General features: G+C 37.1%; 1 protein-coding gene across 7 annotated transcripts in view; it reads left to right on the forward strand.

Annotated features, from left to right (window-relative positions):
* PIEZO2 (piezo type mechanosensitive ion channel component 2) overlaps window positions 1-25,801 on the forward strand; it is a 347,735-nt gene that overhangs the window by 181,021 nt on the left and 140,913 nt on the right. For all 7 annotated transcript variants that reach the window (XM_032182550.1, XM_032182552.1, XM_032182554.1 and 4 more), the window contains 2 exons: window positions 1,570-1,612; window positions 24,598-24,760. In XM_032182550.1, coding sequence (XP_032038441.1) covers window positions 1,570-1,612; window positions 24,598-24,760 — 206 coding nt within the window. The remainder of the gene's footprint in view (window positions 1-1,569; window positions 1,613-24,597; window positions 24,761-25,801) is intronic.

The following is a 25,801-nucleotide window of genomic DNA, read 5'->3' on the forward strand; positions in this document are numbered from 1 at the left end:
TTAATGTCATCTTTGGCTGTCCAATTAGGAACTGGGCAAGAGAGCCCTGAACAACACAGAATTGTAAGGAAATTAACTTTTGGGGTTTATTGCTTCAGTCATTATTTGTGATTTGCCACTGAGACAGATACCAGGTAAAACTGTATAGAAAAAATATATTGTTACTTTAAAGATTTATCGCAGTCTTCGTGGGCTAACCTGGAAAGTTTAATAAATTGAGTAGAAAAAATTCCGATTATAGGATTAAGAAAAGAAAAAAACACCACTGCAACCAAAAACCAAATAACCCCAAACTTCTTAAAAGTTGAGTCTTTAGATTCTTATCTAGATATGCAGTAAGTGTCCTGGATTCAAAAATGGAGAGTATCTACTAGGTCCTATTCAAACATTTAACATAGCAGATTAGAGATAAATATCATACTACAAAGAGAAGGTCATTGTTTTCTGAGCTGATGCCTTTAACTGAATTAGAAGGTAATGATGGTAAGAGAGACATCTACAGTGTACAGAGTTTTGTTGTTGTTGTTGCTTTTTTTTTTTTTTTTTTTTTCTGAATGATAATATTTTATCCCACTTTTAATTTATGTTCCCCTTCAGGTGGCTCCATCAGCAGCAAGAATTATTGTCAGTTCTCTCATTTCAGTTTAAGTATGATGAAACATTCAAAACGAACTGTAGTTGCTTTCATTATATAGAGTCTGTTAGATGTCCCACAGGAGTGTAAAAAGGCAGTGAGAAAACTGTGACCCAGTTTCATGTCCTCCTGTATATTTGCCTTGCAGACCTGTATGACTTGAGGTATTTATGCACTTTGTAGCCTTTATGTATAATGGCCCTGGCAATAAACAAAATATTAGCAGGAGCTTAAAACAGATAAGCTAATGGTTGTGGCTGGGGTTGGGATGTTTGTGTGTTTTTGAGAAAATCTGGGTAAAAGTTGTATTAAGTGTATGAGAAATACTGAAGGAAATTATAACAGATCTGCCCATTGGAACAGTTTGTGGGGATGTGTCCTCAATCATATAGACAAAGTGAGCAAGTCCATTGCAGCCATTTTTATGTCTATGAAGAGTTAAACAATAAAGCAGAAATACATCTTCATGTTTTTGCTTAAAAAAATAAAAGGGCTGGATTTCAGAAGGAGTTGTAAAGCTTTCAGCAAGAATCAGGCGAACACTACAGTAAAACGAAAAGCTGAAATGTGAAGAGTGCGTGATGTGAGATGCCAGCTCAGCGCTTTCAGGAGTCATGTACAGATCCCACTGCTCTGAGGAGAGGAGACCACCCCTGGAATCGCAGTGAACTGTAGCAGTTGCCGGCTGCTTTGCAATGTAAAGGAGTTATATAGGCTGACACCCCCCCACACATAGTTATGTCACCCGGTGGTAGTCTCTCTTAACACTTCTTCACTCTGGGGAAAACAGATGTTATTTACAAGTACTTCTGTTGGGGTGGAAAAATCACCTTACTCTACAGATTCCAGCTGCACAAGGAAAACAGAAGAGTAAGAGAGTTAATACAGTAAAGGCTCTTTACTGAGGGTGTTTGTTTTTTCTCCTCTTTGTATAGGTTCAACATGGGAGAAAACATTACGGCAGATTGGTTTTGAAAGGTAAGCCATAAATTTGTTTCATTAACAGTGCAAAAAGAAAAGGAAGGAAAAGTGCATGGGCAAGTTTACAGAATTATTTATTTTAGCTGATCAAATGTATCTATGACCTCAGATTTAGAGAGGAAGTTATGCAGTATCATGCACATGTATGTTCAGTTTCTCATTTTATGTCCTCTTCTGTTTTCCCAGTCTGTGATCTGAAGCAGCTTATTCACCATATGAACTTGGCTCACTATATTTTTCTGCTGGCGACTATATAGTGTGTTAGTATTAAAAAAGGTGACATGCTATTTGGGCAGAAGTCTTACTTATGAATGAAAATATTGCTCTCACTCGTATTATTTTTTCCATGAAACTTCTAACCTGTGACATATTAGTTGACAAAAGTAAATGAAGTTGAAAGAGGACCAAAGCTGGCAGAGAGCTGTTTAGCATCAGAGGAAAATTCAGAATTCAGCATTCCTCAAGTGCAAGAACTTCTTGCAGCCAAACTTAACCGCAAGGTCATCATACCAGAAACATATGTCTCTCTTGGAACTTAAACTAGGCCAAGCCCAGTAAAGAGTAATCTGGTGTTGAGGTTGAAATGCTCAATCTCGTATTTATTCTTCTACAAATGGTAATCAGAAGATCTGTTCCACAGTTGAATAATGTTTTGCTGTTTTCCCTTAATAGAGTAGCTTGTAGCTGTACACAAGTGTGTTTGGATCTCTGTTGACTGGACAAAAAGGGATTTCCCTTTTCTGTGCTGCATGAGTGCATACTGTGCATACTGCCTAGGGCATCTCAGCAAACTCTAAAGATGATACGTTCTTTCTGAAGCCAATAAATAGCCATATTAATCATATAAAACAGAAAATAACTACTTTCTTGCTTACTTTCTCACAAAGAGAAGGCAAGCTGCCTTTTTTCTTCTTCTTTTTTTTTTTTCCTCAAATTTACCATGCATAAAGTTTTTGTTACAATAAAACATAACTTAAGTTTCTGTTAAAAACAAGACTGATGCTTACATTTAAGTATGCTAGCTCCTACTTGTAATTAAGATTATTGTATCTTGGCAGCAGTACATGAAAAGCTTTTTCTGTATCATCTGTTTGTAGAAGAATTCTATCTAACATCATTTGTATAATAATAATAATAATAAAATTTAATGCTTGCCTTTCTCTGATCTTCCCCCAAAAAATCTGGCACTATGGCTCTCTCTAAATAGCTTCCAGGTCTTAGGTGACTTGGAAACTTAGGAGACATAGGAGACACCCATCTCTCTGAAAGTACATCTGCTTGAAGTTTCTAAAGAGATGCAAATGCCCTAATAATTTATAATTTTCTTTCTTTATAAGACCATTTTGAAAGCATCTATGCTATGGCCCCAAATGAGTATTCATAGGGTCTGCCTGGTTGACTTGTTCAGCTATTAGATTTCCATGTGAAATACTATATATGTCAAAAAAGAAGTGCTGCTTTTAACATAGTAGACGTGTTACTACATAGAAAGGTTATATTTTTTGTTCTCACAGTCATAAATAACTACGAACATTGGTACATATTATTTTAGTTTTTCAAAGGGAATGTAGGAGGGCAAATAATGTTTCAATTTGACAAAGCTCTGTCTCTGTGAAATTTAGCTTTTCACTGGCACTGTGAGTAGCTTTGTAGCTTTAGAGGCTCTGGTTAGTTTAAAATTAAAACATTACAGAATAATAAAAGCACTTTTCCTCCTCCAAATAATGTGTAGAGGTCAAATTCATTTCTATTGTAAATCTCTTAATACCAGTACAGTCATCCCTGTAAAGACTTTGGCCAAACATTTTTAAACAGCCAAAAAGTTACCCATTTTGTTGCCATATGTTTTTTACACAACTTGAAAATCCAGACGGTTATGGAGTATTTACCATTTTGTAGCTGTGCACAAATGATCTGAGGAAACATGGGCATTTTCATTTCACAGGTTTCTACCCGTCAGAAAACTTTTAAGACTGATCAGATCACCAAAAGAAAATATATCTCTACTACTATAAATGTAAGAATTAATGTCTGGTTTCTTTTAAACCCACATATAGATAACATAAGGCAGAGTCTTAATTGATTGAAAGGAAAACCATGATACCACTTTGTTGCAGGATGATGGGAGGGGTTGTGGTTCATTTATGATTTGAGGTGATGCAATACCCTAAAAAGCATCAGACAGAAATTTCTTAACTGTGACACTTTACTGGATGTCGTCTTTTTAGATGTAGAGTGTTTTTAACAACTCAGCAAAGCCGAATCTTAAATGAACATTACACATTCTCATGTGCAAGGTTTAATATCATCGAGGGGTTCTTTGTAATAAGTTGTGCTTTTTTTTCAATTTGATTTCTTTATGAGCATCAGCATATCATACATTTCAGAAGGATACTATGGTAAAATGTCAATTCTTTCATTGCCCTATTCTTTTAAGATTAACAATTAGCACCTGCTAGCTGCTTTTCTCAGTCAGAATGGGGGGGAGGTCAGGGGGAAAGCAATTTTTAGGAATAGTAGAGTGAATTGATATCTTGGGTCTGCAGTTTGAAACTTTCAATAAAAGATAGTCAATTTATTTAAGCAGAGCTTATTAGGAGTTTTATTTGTGGCTTATTAGAAAGCATTTTCCAACCTATGATGTGTTTCAAAACAAGGGGAACTCACAATACCTGTGCATGTGCAATGTACGCACCACATGAAATACAGAGAAATCTTAATGCGCGGCTGAGAAGCCTGCCTGAGAGGAGACAAATACTTAGAAAAGTTTACTCTGCAGATCCCAGTATTTCCATTCCAGTTTAAATGGAAGAAATAGCTGATAGTTCTGCACCTTGGGAGGTTGTCAGCCTGGACTAACTTTAACTGAAGCAGCACATAGCAAAGATGTGGTGAAAATTTGAAAGTACTTGGCTAGATATAATCATAGAAGAGAAAGTATTTTTCATCTCAGCTTTTACAGAGATGAAGAAAAAAGAAAACAACAACAACAAACTTCTTTGAAGAGGTGGAACAATTAAAGTTTGTGTTTGTTTTTGTTTTGTTTGTTTGTTTTTAAATAACAACTCATCTTCTTAATTGTATTTTTGACACAAGTGTGATGTGAGTATATCAGCAGTAGCAAGTTGACTAACAGATCCATGAGTAATATATATACGAAGTCTGCTGTATAGTGGTTTGTAGCAGCATGTGCTTAGTATATTGTATTTGATTGCTTAAGATCAGAATTTCTTAAAGGAGTGGTTTCTTAAGTAAATGAAGTGTGACACATTGGTATATGTAATACTTGGATGCAGTGCACTTAACTTTCATTCACATAAGTAGGAATCCCAGATCTGCAGATCTGGGGATTTTTCTGAGGATGTATTGTTACATGTTTTCCCTAGTCTTACTCTCCTTGGTAGGCATCCCTTTATAGCCAATGAGAGAGACCGGAAAGTGGGCTCTATCTATTATGTCTGATCCTGTACTCATATTCTCATATTCTCCTGTTCTCATATTCTGTGTATCAACACTAAGAAAAGAAGCAGCAGCATCGTTTTGCTATTTGAAAACATATCCTCTGCAAGCTGTTGTCTTAGACACACCTGAGTCAGCTCTGAAACGTCCACAGCATCTAAATGTGTTGTTTGAGCAAGGATATTCTTATGCCAGGAGGAAGCAAGATACACAAAAGGAAAGCCATTGAAAGTGATGTCCTAAAGAGGAATATGTCTTTGCTTAAAAACTGAAAAATTCGTACAAAATGTTCTTCTAAACAAGCTATTTTAGAGTGGATTGAGGGGCAGAAAGAGATGTGGAGACCCATTCTACGTTGTGGAAAATTCAGCCTAGATAATATAAAGGTTATGTCATCACTGCTTTGTGGTTACATGATGTTTATTCTGCAATAGTATAGTGTTTACATTTCTGTTGTCTTCATATCCTGAACAGCACAGAGATACCAAGAGATCTGATGGATAGGCTTTTATGTAAGCATTACTTGTGAGCTGAGCATGCTGCTTTTCAGTGCTAGAGAAATTAAAAATGCTGGAGCTTGAGTAAAGTAGCTTTATGTCCAGGAAATGACTAGAGTTAAGAGCTTTGCAATTACATGGAGTGTATCTGGGTTTGATAGATTTAAATGATTGCTATTGATTGTTTTTTGAGAAATTACAAATAAGCTGATTGTAGCAAAGTATAGTAGCCATCACCTTTGTCCAATACAATCTTGACTGCAGTTCCTACTGCAATTTCTACAGAAATTTTTGAAGAAATTTGGAGAGTTACTAAAAATGTTATGCTGTGTTATGCTGTCCTACAACAAACATGCTTTAAAATGTTGAGTATGTGTAACATCTGCACATCATACAAACTGTCATCTTACACTGTGCCTTCAAGCTTGCTTGAATACTGAAGAACCAAAGCAAGTAGATTTATGGATAATTAGGATGTGTTGTGGTTTTTTGTGCTTTTTTTTTTTTTTTTTTTTTTTTTTTTTTTTTTTTTTTTTTTTTTTTTAAGCCACTGTTCATCATTGGTGCATGTTTAGATGACACCCAAATATTCATGAAAATGAACTGTGGAAAGCTCTGCTCTACTTTGCTCTATATATGACTAAAAACGTTTTTCAGAAATCATTGTTCATCTCAGTGGCTTAAAGCTGTTTTTTTTTTTTCAGCCTAGGTTGGACCCAGTGAAAATGGCTCATTCAAATATGACTAACTAGTGGTTAGTTATGAACAATTAACAGTCACTGTGCTTGTTTCCTGGGTACTCTGGCAATGAAAATAAGAGAACTGAATGCACAAAGCCTGTTAAAATTCCAAAGCAGAAAGTATCAGGTCAGTCATTGAGCTAGCCTTCTGCTGTAACTCAGCCCATAGTGTCATCTCATCTTATGGCTGTGGTGAGACTCAAAGCATGGAGGCTGGAAAGAGCGACAGCTATGTTTGAGGAAACTGCCACTTCTGCACTGCAGAAAATTAAAAGGGAAAGAACGTCTTTTTTTTAATCTAAATTTCTTTAATTTGAGCTACCAGATCATGGAGCTTACAGCCTTGTCACGTAGATTCAGTAGTGATTACAGAAATGTCTTATTTTATAATGTATTTATTGAACTAGAAATGACCTAATCATTTTAAAACTTTAAACAAACTTCTTAAAACTCATTGTCCTGCAGGTTTTCTATACTTCCATTCTTCCTCTTATTACTATTCTCTGAGTTGTAATTTCTAATGTAACTATGGACTACTCATCTGCTAACAGCGCATCCATTCTCTTTTCACATTTGTCCCTGTGGTGTCTCTCTCCTGTATAATGCTTTACATTAAGGTTCCACAAAACAAAATTAAGAATGGTTTAGTAACTGTTATTATATGTTAAGTAAATACAAACTGTTTGAAAAAAAATATGGATTTGAAGAATAACGTGTGGTTATTACACTTGGCAATATTTGATAAGTATGTTTCTCATAATAAATAGCTATTTCAATGACACAGAGAAAAGAACATTTGAACAGTCATTTTTTAGTAAAATCTAATTATCTGTATTAAAAAACAAGTGTTCTATACTGAATGCATAACATTTGTTTGGCTGATTGCTTCAAAGTGATCCTTAATCAATTGTTATTTTGATGGTATGCAACAATTTCTTGTTAATTTGAAATTACATGCTTAGATATTCAGAAGTTGACTCTGGCTCTCCATAATTTTTATGTGACATGACTGCAGCATTTGTACAGAAGCAATATTTATTTAGAAAATGCAACACATAGCTTTTCTGATTCTGGCTAAAGGGATGCTGAATGCGATCGGCACTGAAAGCTGCTCCTGTCTGTGTATTGACTTGTGTGCTTCTTCTTCTTCTTCTTCTTCTTTTTTTTTTTTTTTTTTTTTTTTCTTTTTAAATCCTACTATTTCTGAAGAAGAAAATGTTAGGTTGGGACTGGTAGCTATCACCTCAAGAAAAAGAAAAGGTAAGGAGGTAGGAGCAGGGAAGGGAATAAGACTGTCAAGGAAAGACAGCAGAAGTGAATCCATCCCTATGTCATGGCTAGTCCCTGGATAGATTGGCTCCTATTGCTATTTATTGCAGATATTCTGTGTATTTCAATAACTCCTTCAGTTACTCTTCAGTCACAAAGCGATAAGAAGGACAACCTGCATCACTTTTCCCTGAAGCAAAATAAACACAACAGTTCCACATGCCACAGGTAAGGAGACAGAACATTCCCAGCAGAAGCCAGGAGCGAGCTAGCTGTCATCGCCAAGAGATGCTTTTTTGTTCCTACGTAGGTCTCTGAATGTAGACGGATGTCTGCTTTTGCAGCTGCTCCACATATGCCCCTGCTCGGTCTAGCCAAAAACATTGTGTATATCTTCCCTACCCCTTGCAGAGACTGAGAACTCAATTTCCTAAACCACTCATGATGTGTGGTGAGCGCTGGAATCCAGACACATCAGAGACACTTCTCAAGCACCTCCTTCCAGGTCTAGGTTGCTAATTATGAGCCTACTGGTGATTTGTTTTTCCTCTTTCCCCCATCCTTGGGTTGCTTGTAAATTGTTGTGATATTTGATTGGTGCTTGGCCAGAGTTTCTCTGGGTGACATGTAAAGAATAAACAGAAAGAAGAGAATACCACTGGATTCTATAAATATTTATTATGCACAATTCTGGCTTGGAAATCCAAACACCATATGGTTTTCTATAGTGGCATCCCCCACCTCTCCCCACACTCTCCAGTGATTTAGTAAAAAGAATAAATATATGTTTGAAATATAGTCTTATCCTGATAGCTTGCTCCATAATTTCGCGAACTTTCTTCACATATATCTGAATCCTACAGCCCTTTCTTGGACAAAGCTCCCATTGACATCATTTTGGGAGTGTTGCCTTGGCCAGGGGCTGTGAGAGACGGCAGGGTTTGATCCTGCAGAGGTTATTTTAAAAGAAACAGTGCAGTCTGGATGGTCACCGTGTTTGGCAGACGTTGCGTAATTTGAATTTGGGAAGACAGGGAGAAATGGGTGCAGTGGTACAATTGGAAGGACTTGGGGAAAACCCTACTAGACACCTTTCCCACTTTTTGAAAAATAAACAAACAAACAAAACAAAACAAAACAAACCTCTAGCAGCCTGTGCAACTGTTGTGGTCTCCCATCCCACAAAGAAGCTAAGCAAGTGCTTAAGCATCCAGGTACTCCCCGACTTTATCAGGGTTCCCTGAGCTCCTCAGGTCAAGTGCTGACAGGCTAGGCCTTGCAGGTGACCCCACTTTATTCTCCTCAAGGTTTCCCAGGCAGGTAGATATACTCTGCATCCACGGAGCCTGGACTCAATGAGCCCTAGCATAGTGCTCAGAAGCAGGGGAGCAGTGGCTGGTTGCATTTCACCCTGGTGTGACACTCTCAGTGCTTAGGTTAGTTTTAGTAGGTTAGTTTTACCCTACTGATGATGTGTTGTTGCGCTAGTAATCATTGGAATAGCTTGGAAAACGTTTCTTCTCTTTGAAGGTGTACCTTCCTTTACTTATGTCATATCTGAGAAATTAGATTTGCTGTTTTGTTTACACCTTGTATGGCTCTGCCTGCTTAGGCCTTACATATGACAAGGGTTAGTTTATAGCCTTCCTCAGCATATCTCATAGTTAATGTGGATTTGTTCTGTGATTACTGTAATGTAAGTTCTTTGAATAATATTGTAGGCAAATGTGGCATACAGAGCAGAGTAGATGACACCAATTCCCTGACTTCCCTTTAGAGACTATGAACAAAAGGGTAATATCTCATTCTGGTTACTGTTTATTGCTTGTAGCAGAATTATACTCTTCCAGATGATATCTCAATTTTTAGTCATTATACTCTCTGCCTGTTATTTAATTGATAGTTAGGGATATGAGGGTAGAGAAGCACATCAGAAGGGCTTCAAACTACAGTGCTTCCCTTCCTCGAAGGAGCAATGGCCAGCAGGTGAGGTTGGCTTCCCATGTACACACACTCATGTCAATGCAAAGTGCAGCACATGGTCCTGAGCAATGAGAAGACAGGGAAACTGAGGTTGCTTTCCTTCCCTTATTTTGTTATTTTGTGGTGGCGACTGTGGAATTTGTGCATGTGTGTGTTGAAGCATTCATGTTGTTTATAGTGTGGGAAATGGGGAAGAAATGTGTTTTCAGTTTAATCTGATATGTACTGCATGCCTAAGTTTCTATCCTAAATTGAGTTTTCTTTGCTGCTCTGATGAAAAGTGAGACTTTGAAAGAAAAGTCCGGATTACACAGAAAGCCAGAATAAAAATTGCATTATATTTTCAAAGAACAAACCTATTGTTTAAAAAGTTATGAACAAATGGTTGTGTTTACATATATATATATATATATATGTAATACTGTGTAAGCTAAAATATTTTGGTCAGTATTACATACTGAAATAGAAACAGATCAAATTTAGTTTTAAATGACTTTAACTTCATGGATTTCGTTGCAATATCCACTTCTATTCAAATATTGCTGTAAGCTGCTATGTTGTCCATTATATTCACACAAATTACTGTGAATAAAGATTTTTCTGATTGCCTGCTAACAAACAATACCTTCAATACCTTGTATTTAACATGTTGTTGTAGAGTGTAAAGTAGCCTATTTTTTTGTGTGTCACTGAGAAGGAAATAATTTCAAGACACCCTCCAGACATGCCCCCGCCCATGCAGTGAAACGTGAAACGAGGTCAAAGTGAGTAAGTCCCCCTTCTTGGACTGTTATCCCATTTACCTTTTCCTTGTCAGTGTGCCTTAATAGCTGTGATCTGTGAGGAATTTCTGCTTCTAACTCAAACCCTGAGCCATATCCATAAAGCCTGGCAGTGTTATGAACTAGTATAGTACTTGTTAGCAGTAACACTTTCTGTGTCAAGTGAGATTACCCTTTTATCCAGGGGTAAATGCCTCATGTGTCACAGAAATAATTTTGAGACACCGTCTTAGAAGGTGATGAATCTTCTGTTTATTACAAGATATGGATTATATTCTGTTATTTCCTTTCTTAAACTTTTAAAACTTTTCGATGTACTTATTAAAATCTAGCTAACTTTTAAACGTAGTCTGACTTTTGACAGATGTCATTTGCATAATTTTTTGCAATGTACTATCCTACCTTCTGCAAAAGGAACACATTTCTTTTTAACAGTCGTGTCACATGGTATTTTTAAGATAATGCTGTTGATGTATTTGTGCTGCACACCAGTCAGGTGGTAAAAAGAGTTTCACCAAGTGAGACTTCTTTTGCAGAACGTTTTCTGGAGATAATGTCCATATGCCTAGAACACTTAGACTACGAATTACGTTTTTACTTACTGGCTTTTCTCAAGGCTGTCCTTATTTAAAAAAAAAAAAAAAAAATAGTAAAACTATATATTTAGATGAACGATGTAAACATTCACTAAAATTAACTTGATTTGTTTTGAGCAGATTTAAGAGATTTTCTAGTTCTTAATTCCCCATTTTTCTGTTTAAGCAATTATCTTAATGGTAACATAAACAATATCTACCTAAAATAATTATAGTAATCATGACTATTCTCTAGAGTACATCACCATATTATGTGAAGAAGGTATTTCCTCTGCACTGATTGCAGCTACTTTCACACCTTCTCTCTAAACAGTATTGAAAGTAGCAGTGTGAACTCTCTAGGTGTCTGAACACACAGTTCTTAATTGTATAAGCAGTTCTGTAGACTTCAGTGATATATCTCACAACAGTAAACATGAAGAATCCAGGGCGTAAACTAATTGTTAGCAACATAAATAAATTAATTAAATTTTGGGGTGTCTTGTAGACTTTCTAGAATTTAGAGAATTTTATATGCTCCAATTTAGTGCGAATATAGAGATTAAAAATCCAAGGTGGACATCATACCAGGTAGTTCAGTGGAAAATCGTGGTTTTTGCTACACAAACAGAGCACAGTTGTGTGACCACTGTATTCTAATCTTCTGCATGTATATGCTAAGAGTCAAGAAGGCACTTACAGGAAGCATGAATTTTGCTTCCTCACCAGCCTCCTGTCCACCTACCAAAAATCTGGTATGCAAGCATCCTGGAGACTGATCTCTTGCACACAAATGATCCCTTGTACACCAACAATCTCTTAGTTATGTGATGATAAATCTCAAATTCAACCATGTGTAGATGAGAAGCACCTCAGTGTTAATTATAAGATGCTTTGTGATAGTCAGGCCTTTTCATTTGTCTCTCTGTCTGCCTATCTATCCTATCTATTGATTAATTTTCCATAGTCAGCCCTGATAGATCAAATACTTAAATGTATCTCCAGGTGTAATAGAGGACTACCAGTATATTTTTGCTAGTGATCCTCCTTCCACACTAGAAACTCTGTTTTACAGAGATTTGCAAAGATATCAGGACTGTGTGATCCTAGTTATATTTCAATTTGCTGAATTTGACAAATAAGTAGGGTTGTGACAAGCTGACTTCATGTACAAATAAAAAATAAAAAAATAAAAATAAATGAAGGGGGTGTTCTTGGAGTCTGGGAACATTAGAAATCAAACAATTCAACATTCTGAACTATTTAAAGGCATCAACATAATATCTTTCAAGTGCTTGAGTCACTCTGGGAATTGAGTTTGTAACTCAAGAATCCTTGTGACTCTTGAACATTTTATCTGTAATCTTTGTTGAAAGTGCTGGGAACTTAGCTGAATCAACTCTTCTTCTTGTAATGTGCTAAATGGAAATGTTATTCAAATACATTTCTACTGCAATATTTCAGAAGCCAAAAATCCACTAATCACTTTCCTAGTTCTTTTTCTTGACAAAAAAAGATGCGCTTTTGCTGAACATAGTCTTTGCCTAGTCTTATGCTTCGTGACATGCTTGTTCCTAATAACGGTTTTACTACGTTTATTGTTCCTACTATCATGCTTGCATAAAAAATTTAAATAGGAAATCCTACTGGGGAGAAATCCTTGTAAAACTTCTTCTCTTGAGCTGTGCTGTAGTTAAGCATCATAGAAACTTTATAGTTACCTTTTTTCAAACCACACCCTTGGGAGCTGACCTTCAATTTGTAGTTTTCCTACCTGTTTGGTTTTTTGTTCTCTAGGACAAAGTAAACTTTGAAATACATGCCTCTTGGAGAAACCCTTCAAACAAACCTGCAGTGAATTTATTTATCAGCATGGGTGAAGGTAGCTTACGTATATCATAGTATTTCTCTAACTCTAGAGCAAAGGTATATTTAGAATCCAAGCCAAATACTTTTATAAAGTTACTTTCCCAAGCATCCAGCTTCATGGATATCTTTTGGGAAATGGAATAATTTAATAGCCCATGAAAACATAGGAGTCAATGGCTTACCCCGTGCTTCCAGTCTTAAAAGTAGGTTACTAGAGCAATTTGGATCAAAACAGAAATTCAAATTTTGCACCTTAGGACTATCTCTAATTACACTCTTTTTGTTAAATTAAGAGCAGACATAGAGAAATCAGTTTTGGAATGGGAAGTACTGAGTTTTCTAGCACGGCATTGTAAATCTATAATTCTGATCCCAATGAAAATTTCAATTTCCAGACAGACTGTCAATATGTATAATTTCTGGAAACCTAGCCACTTCTTTAGAACTCTGTTTGAAAAATGTGATTTTTAAAAATTATTTTCTAAAATGCTTTTATTTTCCTGCCAGTAAAGAGGTATCCGGTACTAAATAAACTCGGAGGAAGATACCAAAGACACATATGTTTCCGTACATTATATTGTCTAGCATCCTATAGAATCACGAAATCATCTAGGTTGGAAGAGACCTCCAAGATCACTGAGTCCAACCTCTGACCTAACGCTAACAAGTCCTCCACTAAACCATATCACTAAGCTCTACATCTAAATGTCTTTTAAAGACCTCCAGGGAAGGTGACTCAACCACTTCCCTGGGCAGCCCATTCCAATGCCTAACAACCCTTTCAGTAAAGAAATTCTTCATAATATCCAACCTCCCCTGGTTGGTAATACTTTGATTACATTCTATTTAATTGCTGTCTTCATGTAGCTTAAACATATGTGAGTTTGCCATCAGACTACATCCTCCTGCTATGTGTTGACATTAGCAAGTGATCACACAACTGAAAGATTCATTGCTATAGCAGATGCAGTTGTGAATTAACAGTTGAATGAGCTGTCACTTTTAAATTGAAAACTCATCATTAAAGAGAATAGAGCACCTGGATGCAAAAACTAAGGATAAGGAGTCATACAGTGATACAAAACCGAAGCCTTACATAATTCAAATGTGAAAGAATACATTTGTGAATTCTACAATAGGATTCTTTCATATTTGTGTAGTAATTATCTTCCAGCTAATAACATGTAAGTAAAATACTGATTAGCTGTTTACTTGAAGCATGTTCATCATGATATATTCAGCCTCATTATGTTCAAATCATAAAACATATTTGAAGTGTTGTCTCTTTCTTGACAGCTCTGGAAATACTACTGAGAATGACTGGAAAACCAAGAGAAATAAAATAAAGACATGCAAAGAAGAAAGTATCTGAGTGAGCAGAAAAATTAGTACTGGGAAAATAGTGACATAGTGTGAAAGAGTAGTGTAATTTGGTGAATAATTAATCAGAAAAAATAGAGGCAATAAATGAGGTTTCTTTTTCAGAAAATAACATTTGTGTTGAAAAATTAATCTAACCCCGGAAGAGAGCTTTATAGTGTAGGGTTTTTCCCATTTTTCTGACATGAGTAAATGTTCTGTGCTGACTCTTCCAAGCAGCCAGTAAATATTCTTTTCCATATGCACATGAGAAAAATGGAGCGGAGGTTAACACCCCCGGTTCACTGGGGACTTGTGTGGCCTCTGCACACTGTCAGAATGCAAAGGAATATATACTGTTATTGTGAAATGTGGAAGAATTATGTGAACTTACTGAGAAGCCAAGATTTCCCTTCATGGGCTACCATTCAGAGGAGGAAAAGACATGTGGGAGGAAAGAAGAGATGCAGGACTTGATGCTGACATCTGCTCCAGTTCAGTGCTTCTAGAAATCAGATCAGTCTGCCCCCATATTTCATTTCCTTCTTTAATCTTGACCAATAATTTATAATTGGTATCAGCTGATCATCTGGCACTCTTTTGCCATGGCAGAATGTATGAGTAGGAGCTTTATCCTCCTACTCTTTATTGTCCAAGAGATGATAAAACCTTGAAAGACAAAGATCTCTATTAATTTTTAATACCGTCTCTGAAACATCCTCCTAGTTGACCTCTTCTCATTATTTTTGGAATGCCTTCAGAGACAGGATACAAAGTGTCTTCAAGCCCTGCTTCAATTCTGTGTCACTTTTGACATCAGTCCCAGGCTGTGTGGTATGGTTCCTGCAAAGGGAAGCACACCCAGAGAGAGGCTCTGTCATGTGAAATTGCTTAATTGATCCACTTACTCTAAATACTAATCTAAATGTCTTAAGATCAAGAGTGAGCAAACTGTACAGTGTGCAGCAGAATAATGAAGCCTGTGGATTCTTGTGGATTTGTCTTTCTGTATTCCTTGTTTTCTTAGGTAACCCACCCACTTGCATGCCTTGTGTCATGTAGTAAGCCTTGTTTTTTGGGGAGAAAAATGTTTTAGGAATCCATACGAGCTGAGATAAAGCATTTTTAATTGCAGGCAGTATCATTATGATTTTTTTTTACCTGGTATATCTGCTTTCTTCAAATCAGTATTCTAGGTCAGGGACTTACACCGCTGGAGAGGAGTTCCTGAGTCAGAAAAAGCACATAAACTGCCACATCCCTTTGTGAACTCATGCTTATTGACCAGACCTTCTGTTCCAGCTGCTCCTTCAGTCCGGTCTCCTCTCTGGGACTTGCTTTGGCAATGCTGGTGTTTTGCAGAAATGGTCAGTACAATCCCAACAGAAGCAGTCAGGGAGGCTTTTGCACCATTCACACTCCTTTTATTAGGAGAATATAAGATCTTGAGATACAGCAGTGTAAATCAAACTTACTTTCTGCTAACTACTGCAACACGTGTGCTGTCAGCAGCCCAATGAGGTTAAAAGGGAATGAAGCTTAAAGTTGAGCAGAGACTTTTTTGATATCATAATAAGAAAATAATACATTTCTGCCTCATTGAAACCAAAAGCTGTAGTCCTTCTGAAAAAATGGACATTTACTATTTTAATGTCATTTCTAAGGATGTGCTACAATGGTTTAAGTGCTTTGCCCAAAGAAGAGCAACCTGATTCGTGTCACCTACAGACTAAAGCAAGATGGGTCAAGTGAATGAGTATAATGAAATTGAGAGAAGGAAGTCGTGAAAGAGCAGTTGCTCTGAGACATCATAGTGTTAGATTTTATACCTCAGATATATTTTCCTTGCTAACTGTGAGTAAGAAGAAATTTTCTCTGCATCTGGATAATTGTATAATTTCCATTGGATTCTTGTACCCCCAAAGCACGTGCCATTGTGTCATATTAATCTGATGGTCTGGGCTGGCTCAGCAATTGCTTAAGATCCTCTCAGAAGTCATCTCAATTCAGTAGGAATCTATTTGTCTAACTGTTTGTGTTAGGTTTTTAAGTCGCTCATTTCCTGCCACCCCGTCTGCTTATTTTCTTTTCAGCTAAATTAATTTCAGCTAAGTTTTCTCATGCTTTTTAATCTAGGGATTCAAAGGAAACAAACATCAGATAGAAGGTATTTTATGGCCTGTGTTGTTTGAACACTTGAATTGTTAGACTGTTGTCAGTGTTTTTCTTGGCACAGCCCAGCCTCCTGCAGTACAGTGGTAGCTGGGAGCAATACAGTGGTAAACCCACCAGCAGCCGAATGTGAGCCAGTCTTTGTTTTAATCTGGAGAGCAATCAGCATTGCAATTAGTATCCAAAAACTCTCTAGGACGCATGCTTAACTGTTTGGCTTTGTGTTTTATTTGGTTTTTGTTGGTTTTTGTTCATGAATAAATCATGTGAGACCTCCAAATAGTAATTGGCTCATGAAGCACGATAAAGGCTGTGGCTGACAGAGTGCTAGTGCACTGTGTATGGGGGGATGAGCGGGCTGCTGTGAATAAAAGTGAGAGCAGTCAACTTGATGTTCTCTTTTCTCCATTTGGTTCTGAGCAGTCCTGTCCTTGTTGATGCTTGGGCAAGGCAGGAGTCCTCCACACGGGTAAAATGCTATCACAGTTGGCTCCTACACCTGAAGGGGGTCTTTGGCTGATGCCTATCCCAGCCATTGACTAGGTAGCCTTGAGCAGTGAAGGGAATTAGTCCTCTCCTTTCCCACATATACATGGGGTATTTACCACTTGGGATCTATTTTATCTGTTCCATCTTAAGAAAAATAAGAAGTTTTATTTCTTATATCTCAGGGCATCAGTACATTTAGTTTGCCATACATTTCTACTGCTGTTTTTCAATCTGATGCTGTAGAACTGCACAGAATTGCATCAAATTTAAATCAGGATGTTTCTTCTGGCCTGTTTCAATGGAAATCAGCTGGGTGTTAGGGGAGTGGGAGCTGTGTGAGCACCTTGCCTCACAGACGTGCAGCACACATGCTCCTTGTGGCTGGATCCTTCTTTCAGAAGCAGTCATGTGCTTTTGCCTCTAAACCACTGGGATTTTCTGGCAATGACAATAGGAATGGTGAGCTCATTGCCTTCTGTCCTGTCTTTGTGGTTGTTCCCATCCCTGTTGCTGTGACCCTTAGATTATTTTTTTTATTAGTATTATTATTTTTTAAGTTAGGAATGGTCAAGTGGGTGCAGAGGGGTCCCCCAAGCTCTCAGTGAAATGCTGTGGGCACTCCAGCTTGGACCATGGTATTTCCTAGTGGCTGCGTGTCTTTCCTTTGTACTGAGGATAATCTGGCTTTGTAAAATGACAGTAATTTACAGTGTCACTTGCTATAACTGGGGAAAATATCTGCAGCTGACTGGAAAATTTAGATGTGTCTTTTATTTTCTGTGAGTATATTATATGCTGGCTGTAGAATGAAATAAAAAGTAGTAGGAAATGATGATCTGTTTGCACTCCAACCAGTGAAAGCTGCTAAGAGAGGGAGCAAATATGTTTTGAAATAATCACGGAATGTCAGCCTGCTTCACTCTTTTCAGCACTTTGTTTTTGTCAGGAGTGTTGTGGAACATATGGATATCTGTATGCCTTTATATAAACAGTTAGCTGTCATTCACCAAGTATTTATGAGCATTGTGGACAGACTGATTTAATTGTGAATGTTTTGCAGTGATCAATGAATCCTGAATTAGTGCTTTGGCCAAATCCACATACAAAATGTGCATAAGTGAGAAGCAACTGAGAAGTATATGTACTTGCAAAAGAAACTCTTTAAAGATTTCAGACCAAAATGTCCCTAAAGCTGAGGTGTCCTCTGCATTCCTGCTCACTTTGGCTCTGCCTCCATCCAGGATCACATTCCCATTTTGACCTGAAATAATTCATGCTGTGGATTGGCTTGTCATTTCCACACGGTTAAGGGGGTTGGCACACACCGCGCCATGGGTGTGGATGAGAATGTGCTCACTTCCTCCTTGGCTGTGCAACCTCAGTCTTGCTGCACGTTTGGAGCTGTGGGACACGGGCAAAGCAAGCTTTATGTTGTACTGTCACGAGTCTGGCAGTAGCACAAGTGAGTGCTTTGCGTGATAGCTGCTAAATCCCTGCTAAATTTTATGCCTTGTGTGTGCTGTACTGGGCAACCTGGAGTTTGACCTTTGTTAGAAGATCAATGAAGAACCAGAAACAGTGGATGCTTTCAAAAAGAAAAATTGGCATAAACAAGCTTTTTAAATATTGCACATATCCGTAATTTTTTAATGTTGAATGTTTTCTGCAAGCAATGAAGTACCAAAATCTTGGCATGTGCATTTAGTTTGAAATAGCTGTGCTGTCTCTGCATAGCAGTGTTTGGAAAGCAAATGTTTGGTTAATACGTGGTTAAGCACTTTTGCAATACAGAAAGTGTTCTTCATTGCAGGGTATTTGTCCTGAGAAAGTGAAGTGTACTTTTGGGTTTTGAATCCATGCAGACATAGTTTGTAAGCAGTAATTAAGATTTTAGAAATGCTTCAGGAGCCCTTTGAACTTGTATGTTGGGCAGGTCAGTGCATGCTAAATATTTTGTAAGTACTTCTCTATGCATTTTTGCTTCCCTCTTCCTCCCACTCTCTTACTTTGCATGACCAAAGTTCTGTCAAAGTGCAACTTCAGGTATTTTGTGTAAAGCATACGGCATTTGGCAGTCACAGTAAGGGAATGTAAGATTGAATGGTCAAGTACAGCCATATAGACATTAATATTAATATGACAGTAAATTTGTACTTTGTTTATAACTTGACTTCAGTTTGTGGATGACCATGAGGTAAGGAAAGAACTAAAGGCAGACCCACAAGTGCTCAGCAACCTGCATAATTTGTGCGGCCTGCATATGACCCTGAGGGCCATAACTAGGTTGCCATTGGAACCAATATCAGATCCAATTTGTCATTTGAACCATCAGGGAAAAGCCACACCAACATGAATATAGTTTGCAAGTGTACAGGTTCCGTTTGAATTCCCAAGCAGTGTAAGTACAGAGGCAGACATTTCATCAAAGGGAAAGAGGACAAGGGGCCTCTTTAATTTATTCCCAGCTGCAGCCATCCCAAAGATCCACTTCCAATAGCAAGGGTCAGCAAGCACATCTTTAAGGCAATCTGTTTTCTAGCCTTTGGCACCCTCAGTTTCCACTATTTTAGGATCACATGGAGGATTAACAACTGAATCTGCTCCTTCACAGTACAGCGTAGCTCCTGTGTGACGCTGCCTGTCCACATTTTTAGGGGACAGTGCCTGTGATTCTTGGACCTGGTTTGCCTCCAACCCATGTGATTACAGTTGCAGCTGAAGCCCATGGGAATTGTACTCTGCATGTATATATTGGTGCCTGCAGTACTCATATACTAGGTCTGCTTTGAAATACCAGGTGTCTCACAGTGACCAAACAAGATGAATGGAAATTATTATCATCTATGCATCTCTTCTGTAGTTTATCACCTGTTAACACAGCATTACCTAACAAGTTTTATGAAATCACTTCATTAGAAAGCAGTCAGGTACTATGGAAAACCCCCAAGGGAACTGAATGGAAGTTTGTATAGCAAGCAGTGAATAACAATTTGGAGGAACTTGTAAGACTATGTTGAAAAATATGTAAAAATACATGTTTTACTCAGTATTCAGTATAAAATCAGGCTTTTTACAGAGCTTTGTTAGGAGGCATTGTTAGAGTTATTACTCAACATAAGCTTAACATTGTGTTATGTTGTTGATACTGAATTAATTTGAGTTCTGTTTACGATAGGATTTTTCCCTGGGACTTTTCTGTTTGTTAGTAATAAAATATTAAATATTTAAAGTTCAAAGATCATTGTTTTTCATTCCGTGTGTGAATTTTGTTTGTTTTCTTCACTATGGTGTTAGTCATACTGCTTTATACATGAGTTACTATGCACTTTACTTTTTTTCAATTGAAGCCATTGCAGTTTTAATTCTAATAGCTTTGGTGGTTTGCTGCTTTCATTCTCTGAATCTGAAATAATGAGGATGGTAATGTGTTTACTATTCTTAAGAAGTGAAATCAGACCAGATAAGGTAACATCAACACTTCACTGTTAACCAAAGCTTTGTGCAGTCAGTAGAAAAATTAATAATTCTTATTTGTGAGAAATACTTATTCTGGAAAGGGAAAAAAATATATTATTTTCAAAAACTTGAATGCTATTTCTAAAGCATTCAGCAAATATAATGTTCAAATAATGCACTTTCTCCACAGCATTTGTGTTTTGTTTGACTGCTAATGAATGTATGCAGTTTTACCCTGCATATCTACAGCTAACTCTATTCTTGTTGCAGATGAACAGGAAAATTTTGCCTAGTTATTTCTTGAGAACCAAAGAACTTCAGAAGTGGACCAGGGTCACACAGTGCTGGAAAAATTCTTTATAAACAGAGGAAATAGAGATGATGTCTTCTTAAAGTAGTTTAAATTTAAAATATATGAGTGAAAACACCAGGGGAACACAGACTGAGGAAACTACAGTATTAAGGATCTGTTGACTTGATAGATCAGTTTCACACGGTGATACAAAAGTCATAAAATCACTTGTGTTCCATAAAATTGATTTTTGTTAACAGAGAAACTCTTGCAACCCATAGTTGTAGTCCCCTGTCTTAAAAATTGTGTGCAATATATTTTACTTGATCAAGAGAAGGTAGAAAAACATTTCAAATCTCTACTTTTTCTGGTTATTTTTATTTTTTTTTTGGTGGTGTTTTTTTGTTTGTTTGTTCGTTTTGGGGGGGGTGGGTTGGTACTGTTTTCTTTGCACACAGTAAGAAAGAACAAAAGAGGGAGAAAACCATTCTGGAACTGCAGATTATTGTATGACATTTCATATTATGTTTCAGAACATATGTCTGAGTTATAAGTTTCAGTCAAAGGTATCTATTGCAATTAAACTTGCCATATAGCTAAATTATGTAGTTTAGGTGAATAAATGATGTTGTAATAGCTGTAGATCAAGGGCTATGACCAGTTCATTGTATACTGTGATTCTTGCAGTGATTTTAAAAAGCTGTTTCTCTAGGAGATCCTCCTGAATAGGTTTCCTGTGTTTCTGGTTTAACTTCATCACTAGAGAGCCTTCTTTGGAGGGAAGGGCACAATGCATAGACTGTTATCAAATGCAAAATATGACCATGTGTGAATACGCAAATAAAGTGAGAAATGTTTGTGGAATGATTGCAGTATTTACCATTCTTTTTTGTACTGCCAGAGATAACAAGTGGGAATAACTGATTTTTGTTTTAGCTGTTGCTGTGAAGAACTGGGGAGCAAATTGCTTAGGGTTGAATGAAACAGTTTATTTTTCTGCTTTATAGAAGAATATACATTTCTTTATTTTCAAGTGATCTTTTGTTTCCTTTCTAATTATCACACTGAGGTCAATTTGTTTTCCTTTTCATGGGGAGATGGGGACAGTATACATTTGTGAATGGTTTTAGTGAATGAGCTATTCATGTGCAGAATTTCTCCCTGTTCTGTGGTTAAGTGTCACTGTTCAGCCTCTCTATTGCTAGCCTGAACTGCACATTACATCTTTCACAACAACATACGTAATGATTTATTTTAAAAAATCAGAGGCACTTGGTTTAGGTTAGTGGAAAGAAATGTGAGCCACGACAGAAGCAGTGCTCCCACAGGGGTCTCCCCTTGTTCTCAGGAGTGGGAGACACTGAGGACGACCCAGCCTGGCTCCATGGGAGTACAATGTGAGGAAGGAGAACCTGGTGCAACTCAAAAGCACTGATTTTGAAGGCTTTATACTTGTTCATGTGGGCATGGTTGAAGCCGAGGATTTGTGCCTTAAGTTTAGACATGATGCAAAATTAATTTAAGACAGGACTCCATACCTGTGTACCAGAAAAGCCTTTTTATAAGGGTATTACATATATGCGATCCTTTTTTCAACGTAAGACTGGCAAATGTATACTATTCTTACACTAATTAAAAATAGTTTCATGTGTTTTTTTTTTTTGTTTGTTTGTTTGTTTTTTAACTCTTTCTAAAAAAAATGCCCAAGCAATACTTTTCAGAATCAAGAATTCATATTCTATTGGGATATATTTAGGAACATAGCCTTAATAGGCAGTTTGCAGCATAGCAATAAGGATAAGTGAAAATAATTAGTTTTTGTTGTTGGGAATACTGGGTGTATTGTTGTTGGGAGTTTAGTTTATTAAAAGTGTATTTTTTACTACTTTCTGCCATAGCAGAAAGTGCAAACTCAGTGCCTTGACTAGCTAATCTTCAGCGACAATAAGAGCTACAACACTGCAAAATGAGCTGACATGTCAAGCTTTCATGTTCTGTAATGTTAAACAGATTGGCTGTCCTGTCATACCAGTTGCCTCTACAGCATTTATTTTTTGAAGCAGCAGCACAGGAAACGTGCAAGCAGTCCAGTGAGGACTTAGCCACCTAATTCTTTTACAAGCCTTCCAGTTTTTTTTTTGTTTTGTTTTGTTTTGTTTTGTTTTGTTTTGTTGTTTTCTTTCTTCCTGCTTCAGTACTACTTGATGCCATTAATGAAACATTTTGAAGCTACTTAGCTGTCACAGCATGCATGACCATTCCAAATTAATCTACAACAGCAAAAAGCATGCAAGGAAGAAAGTTGCTGGTTGCACAATTGCAATTTCTTTCTTTTCCTTTTACAAGGAGTTGCAATTTCAAATCTTAATTATTTTTCCTTAGCTAGCACCTTATCCGTTTATTTTATGTCTGGCTCTGAGCGTGGGAAGAAAAAGAACTAGAGCTTGAATTTTCCCTCTCCTGTTTTGAACCAATTCTGTAGTACTTCAGAGTCTGTTTTGTAGTTGTGCTACAGTGCAATATCCCACTGAGCTGCACACTGGTCACTGCTTCCCATGATGCAGTCATTCCTACCTATTGAAACAATATTAAAGCTAGCCTCTGGTCACTTTATCCTACTTTATCTGGGCATAAACTGTTTGGCAAGATGTACAGAAGTGGAAAAACCTCGGTCAGCAGTAGTAATGGTTAAAAAAAAAAAAAAAAAAAAAAGTAGGAATTGATTTTAATTTATATTAAAAAGATTCGAACAAGACAGCAAGGTTCCAAACAGTGGTCATGTCCTGATCACATAATAGGCATTTTAAATATTCCAGATCTGCTAGCAGGCTGGCTAATTGCAGCAGACGCAGGTAACTCCTTCACACATAGCTTTTTGTCTAAAAGTGTTATGGTAAAGAAAGGCCAAAGGGGATATCTTCTTTTCTATCTATAAAACAACTTACCAAGGTTTTATACCTTGGCAGCTTCAAGGCTATGAAGAGCCAGCCTAGCTCCCTCACCTAAACCCAAGGAGCTATACAGATGCTTCACCTGTCAGAACTGATTATTAGAAATGAAGCCCTAAAAAAATCTGTTAAAATCACAACTGCATATCTAAATTGTGTTAACTTCATGATTGGCAGGTACACGCTGTATATTTTCAAATCATTACAATTATATCCTTTCATTAATAAAAGTTAATAGCTCAGTAAGCACATGTAGCAACTTAACAAACTATTCATTGTGTCACTAAATCTGAATCCAAGTTCTCTATTTTAACAGTGAACCAAATTCTGACCCATAAAGCTATATTTCCCAGCCTAAACATTTAAGTCTACACAACAAAGCAGTGCAATTTCTTTTGTAAATACATGTCATTCAGTCTTGCAGATGTTAGAGAAGTTTTTCTAGATGGGGACCTAACTCTTTCTCAACATTTAAATATTAGTACTTAAGTGCTAATACTTAAATACTGGGGGAAAAGAGAGGTATTCAAGAGGTCTGGTTGAATAAAACATATTAACATATTAAAGTTGTAACATAATAAAGCATATTAAACATTACAAACCCAACCATGTCACCACTCAGGAGTGATGTGAATGCTATCTTGTATTTGCTTGACCACTCTGGTAGAGCTGGATGCTATTGTCTGTGCCAAGAGTGGCAATAGAGGGATAGTGATTAACACACATGGATCTTCTAGGAACTCACCCAAAATGTTTCCTGTTGTATTTGAAAGACATTCCTCTGTTGCTCACCACAAAATTGATTCAGACTTGTGTTAATCAAAATACTAAGTATCAATAAAATATGTGAACTCTCAGTGGAAAATCCTTTATTCTGTACTTCTGGAGAGCAAAAATTGCTGCTTGTCTAAAGTTCCTCGATCTTCTTCATATTTCCAGTATTCTGCAGCACTCTTATTACTGTGTTTTGGGGGTTTTTATTTGCCTTGAGCTAACTTTCTGTTCCAGTTGAAAATGTCATTAGAAGTAACAAATGTTTCTTTGTTGTTCTTTTTTTTTTTTTTTTTTTTTTTTTTTTTTCATCCCATACAGTGTGAAAGGAGCAGATGCTGGCAACGTGATCAGACTATTTGTACCAGACATTGGGATGTTCATTGCAAGCCTGACAATATGGCTCCTCTGCCGCAGCATGGTTCAGAAGCCAGTAACTGAGGATGCAGCACAGTGCAACACGCAATTTGAAAATGAAGAAATGGTATCAAATACACATTTCTGTCTGTCTGTACAGCTTATAGCTAATAGTGAGCTTTAGTATTCTTGTTCAAGTTGTATTCTGAAATGGTTTGTGAGCATGACATATGCTACGTAAATTTACTTTCAGGAAACTAAACAATTGATTTTGAAGTGGAAAAGCTTCTGTTGTTAATGTCTTGAGAAAACAAAGCAGAATGTGGAAAGTGATAGATTTGCTACTGGAGTTTTCGAATTATTCTGATTGAACAGATGATCACAGCAGTTGATCACAAGGTGTTTTTTCACCAGAGCTGCTGGTCACCTCTGACAAGTTTTTGTTACATACATTGCTCAGTTTCTTATATAGCATCCATATTTCCAAACTCTGTATTGAAGAATATCAGCAGCATTTGAGTGATCATCAGAAATGACTCTCTTAGAGAAGAGAGATTGTGCATTACATTTGTGGAATAAGTTACCTAAAACAGTGGTTATACAAACAGTGGAATAAGCTTGATGATGATTTTTGCGAATGGTTTAGCTGGAAATGTTGACGTGCTGGTGAGAAGAAGAATGGCAGAGACACTGAATGCAGAAAATTCCACAGAAAGAGGGAAACGATTTTATAATATTAAAAGCCACAGTGGGAATTTAGCCCAGGGTGCAGAGGGATTCCCACTACTACTCTTAACATGTTTTTTATCAGACTGTCTAGCATGTCTTGCGTCTCATTTTCTCTCTTGTTTTACGTATGGGTGGAATGTTTTTTTTTCTTTTCTCTCAAAACTCAAGTTCTAGGGGAGACAGTTAAAAGTTGCTCACTTCCAATAGAAATTGCTCTCTGAAGTGGGTAAAACATTTAGGGGATCAACTGCCCATTTTGGTGCTACTGGAGAGGGGCAAAAATCTCTGTGTGTTGCTATGTTGTCTGGACTGTGATATTGCCAGCAGCTAGGCAGGTTTCTAGCACAAGACAGATCAGTGTCAAGACTGTGCTTTACATTCGGTTGCTTATAGTTCTTATGGGCTCTCCTTACATCTGAGAATTGCCTGAAGATTGCAC

The sequence above is a fragment of the Aythya fuligula genome, chromosome 2 (assembly GCF_009819795.1).
Source record: "Aythya fuligula isolate bAytFul2 chromosome 2, bAytFul2.pri, whole genome shotgun sequence".
NCBI lineage: Eukaryota > Metazoa > Chordata > Aves > Anseriformes > Anatidae > Aythya > Aythya fuligula.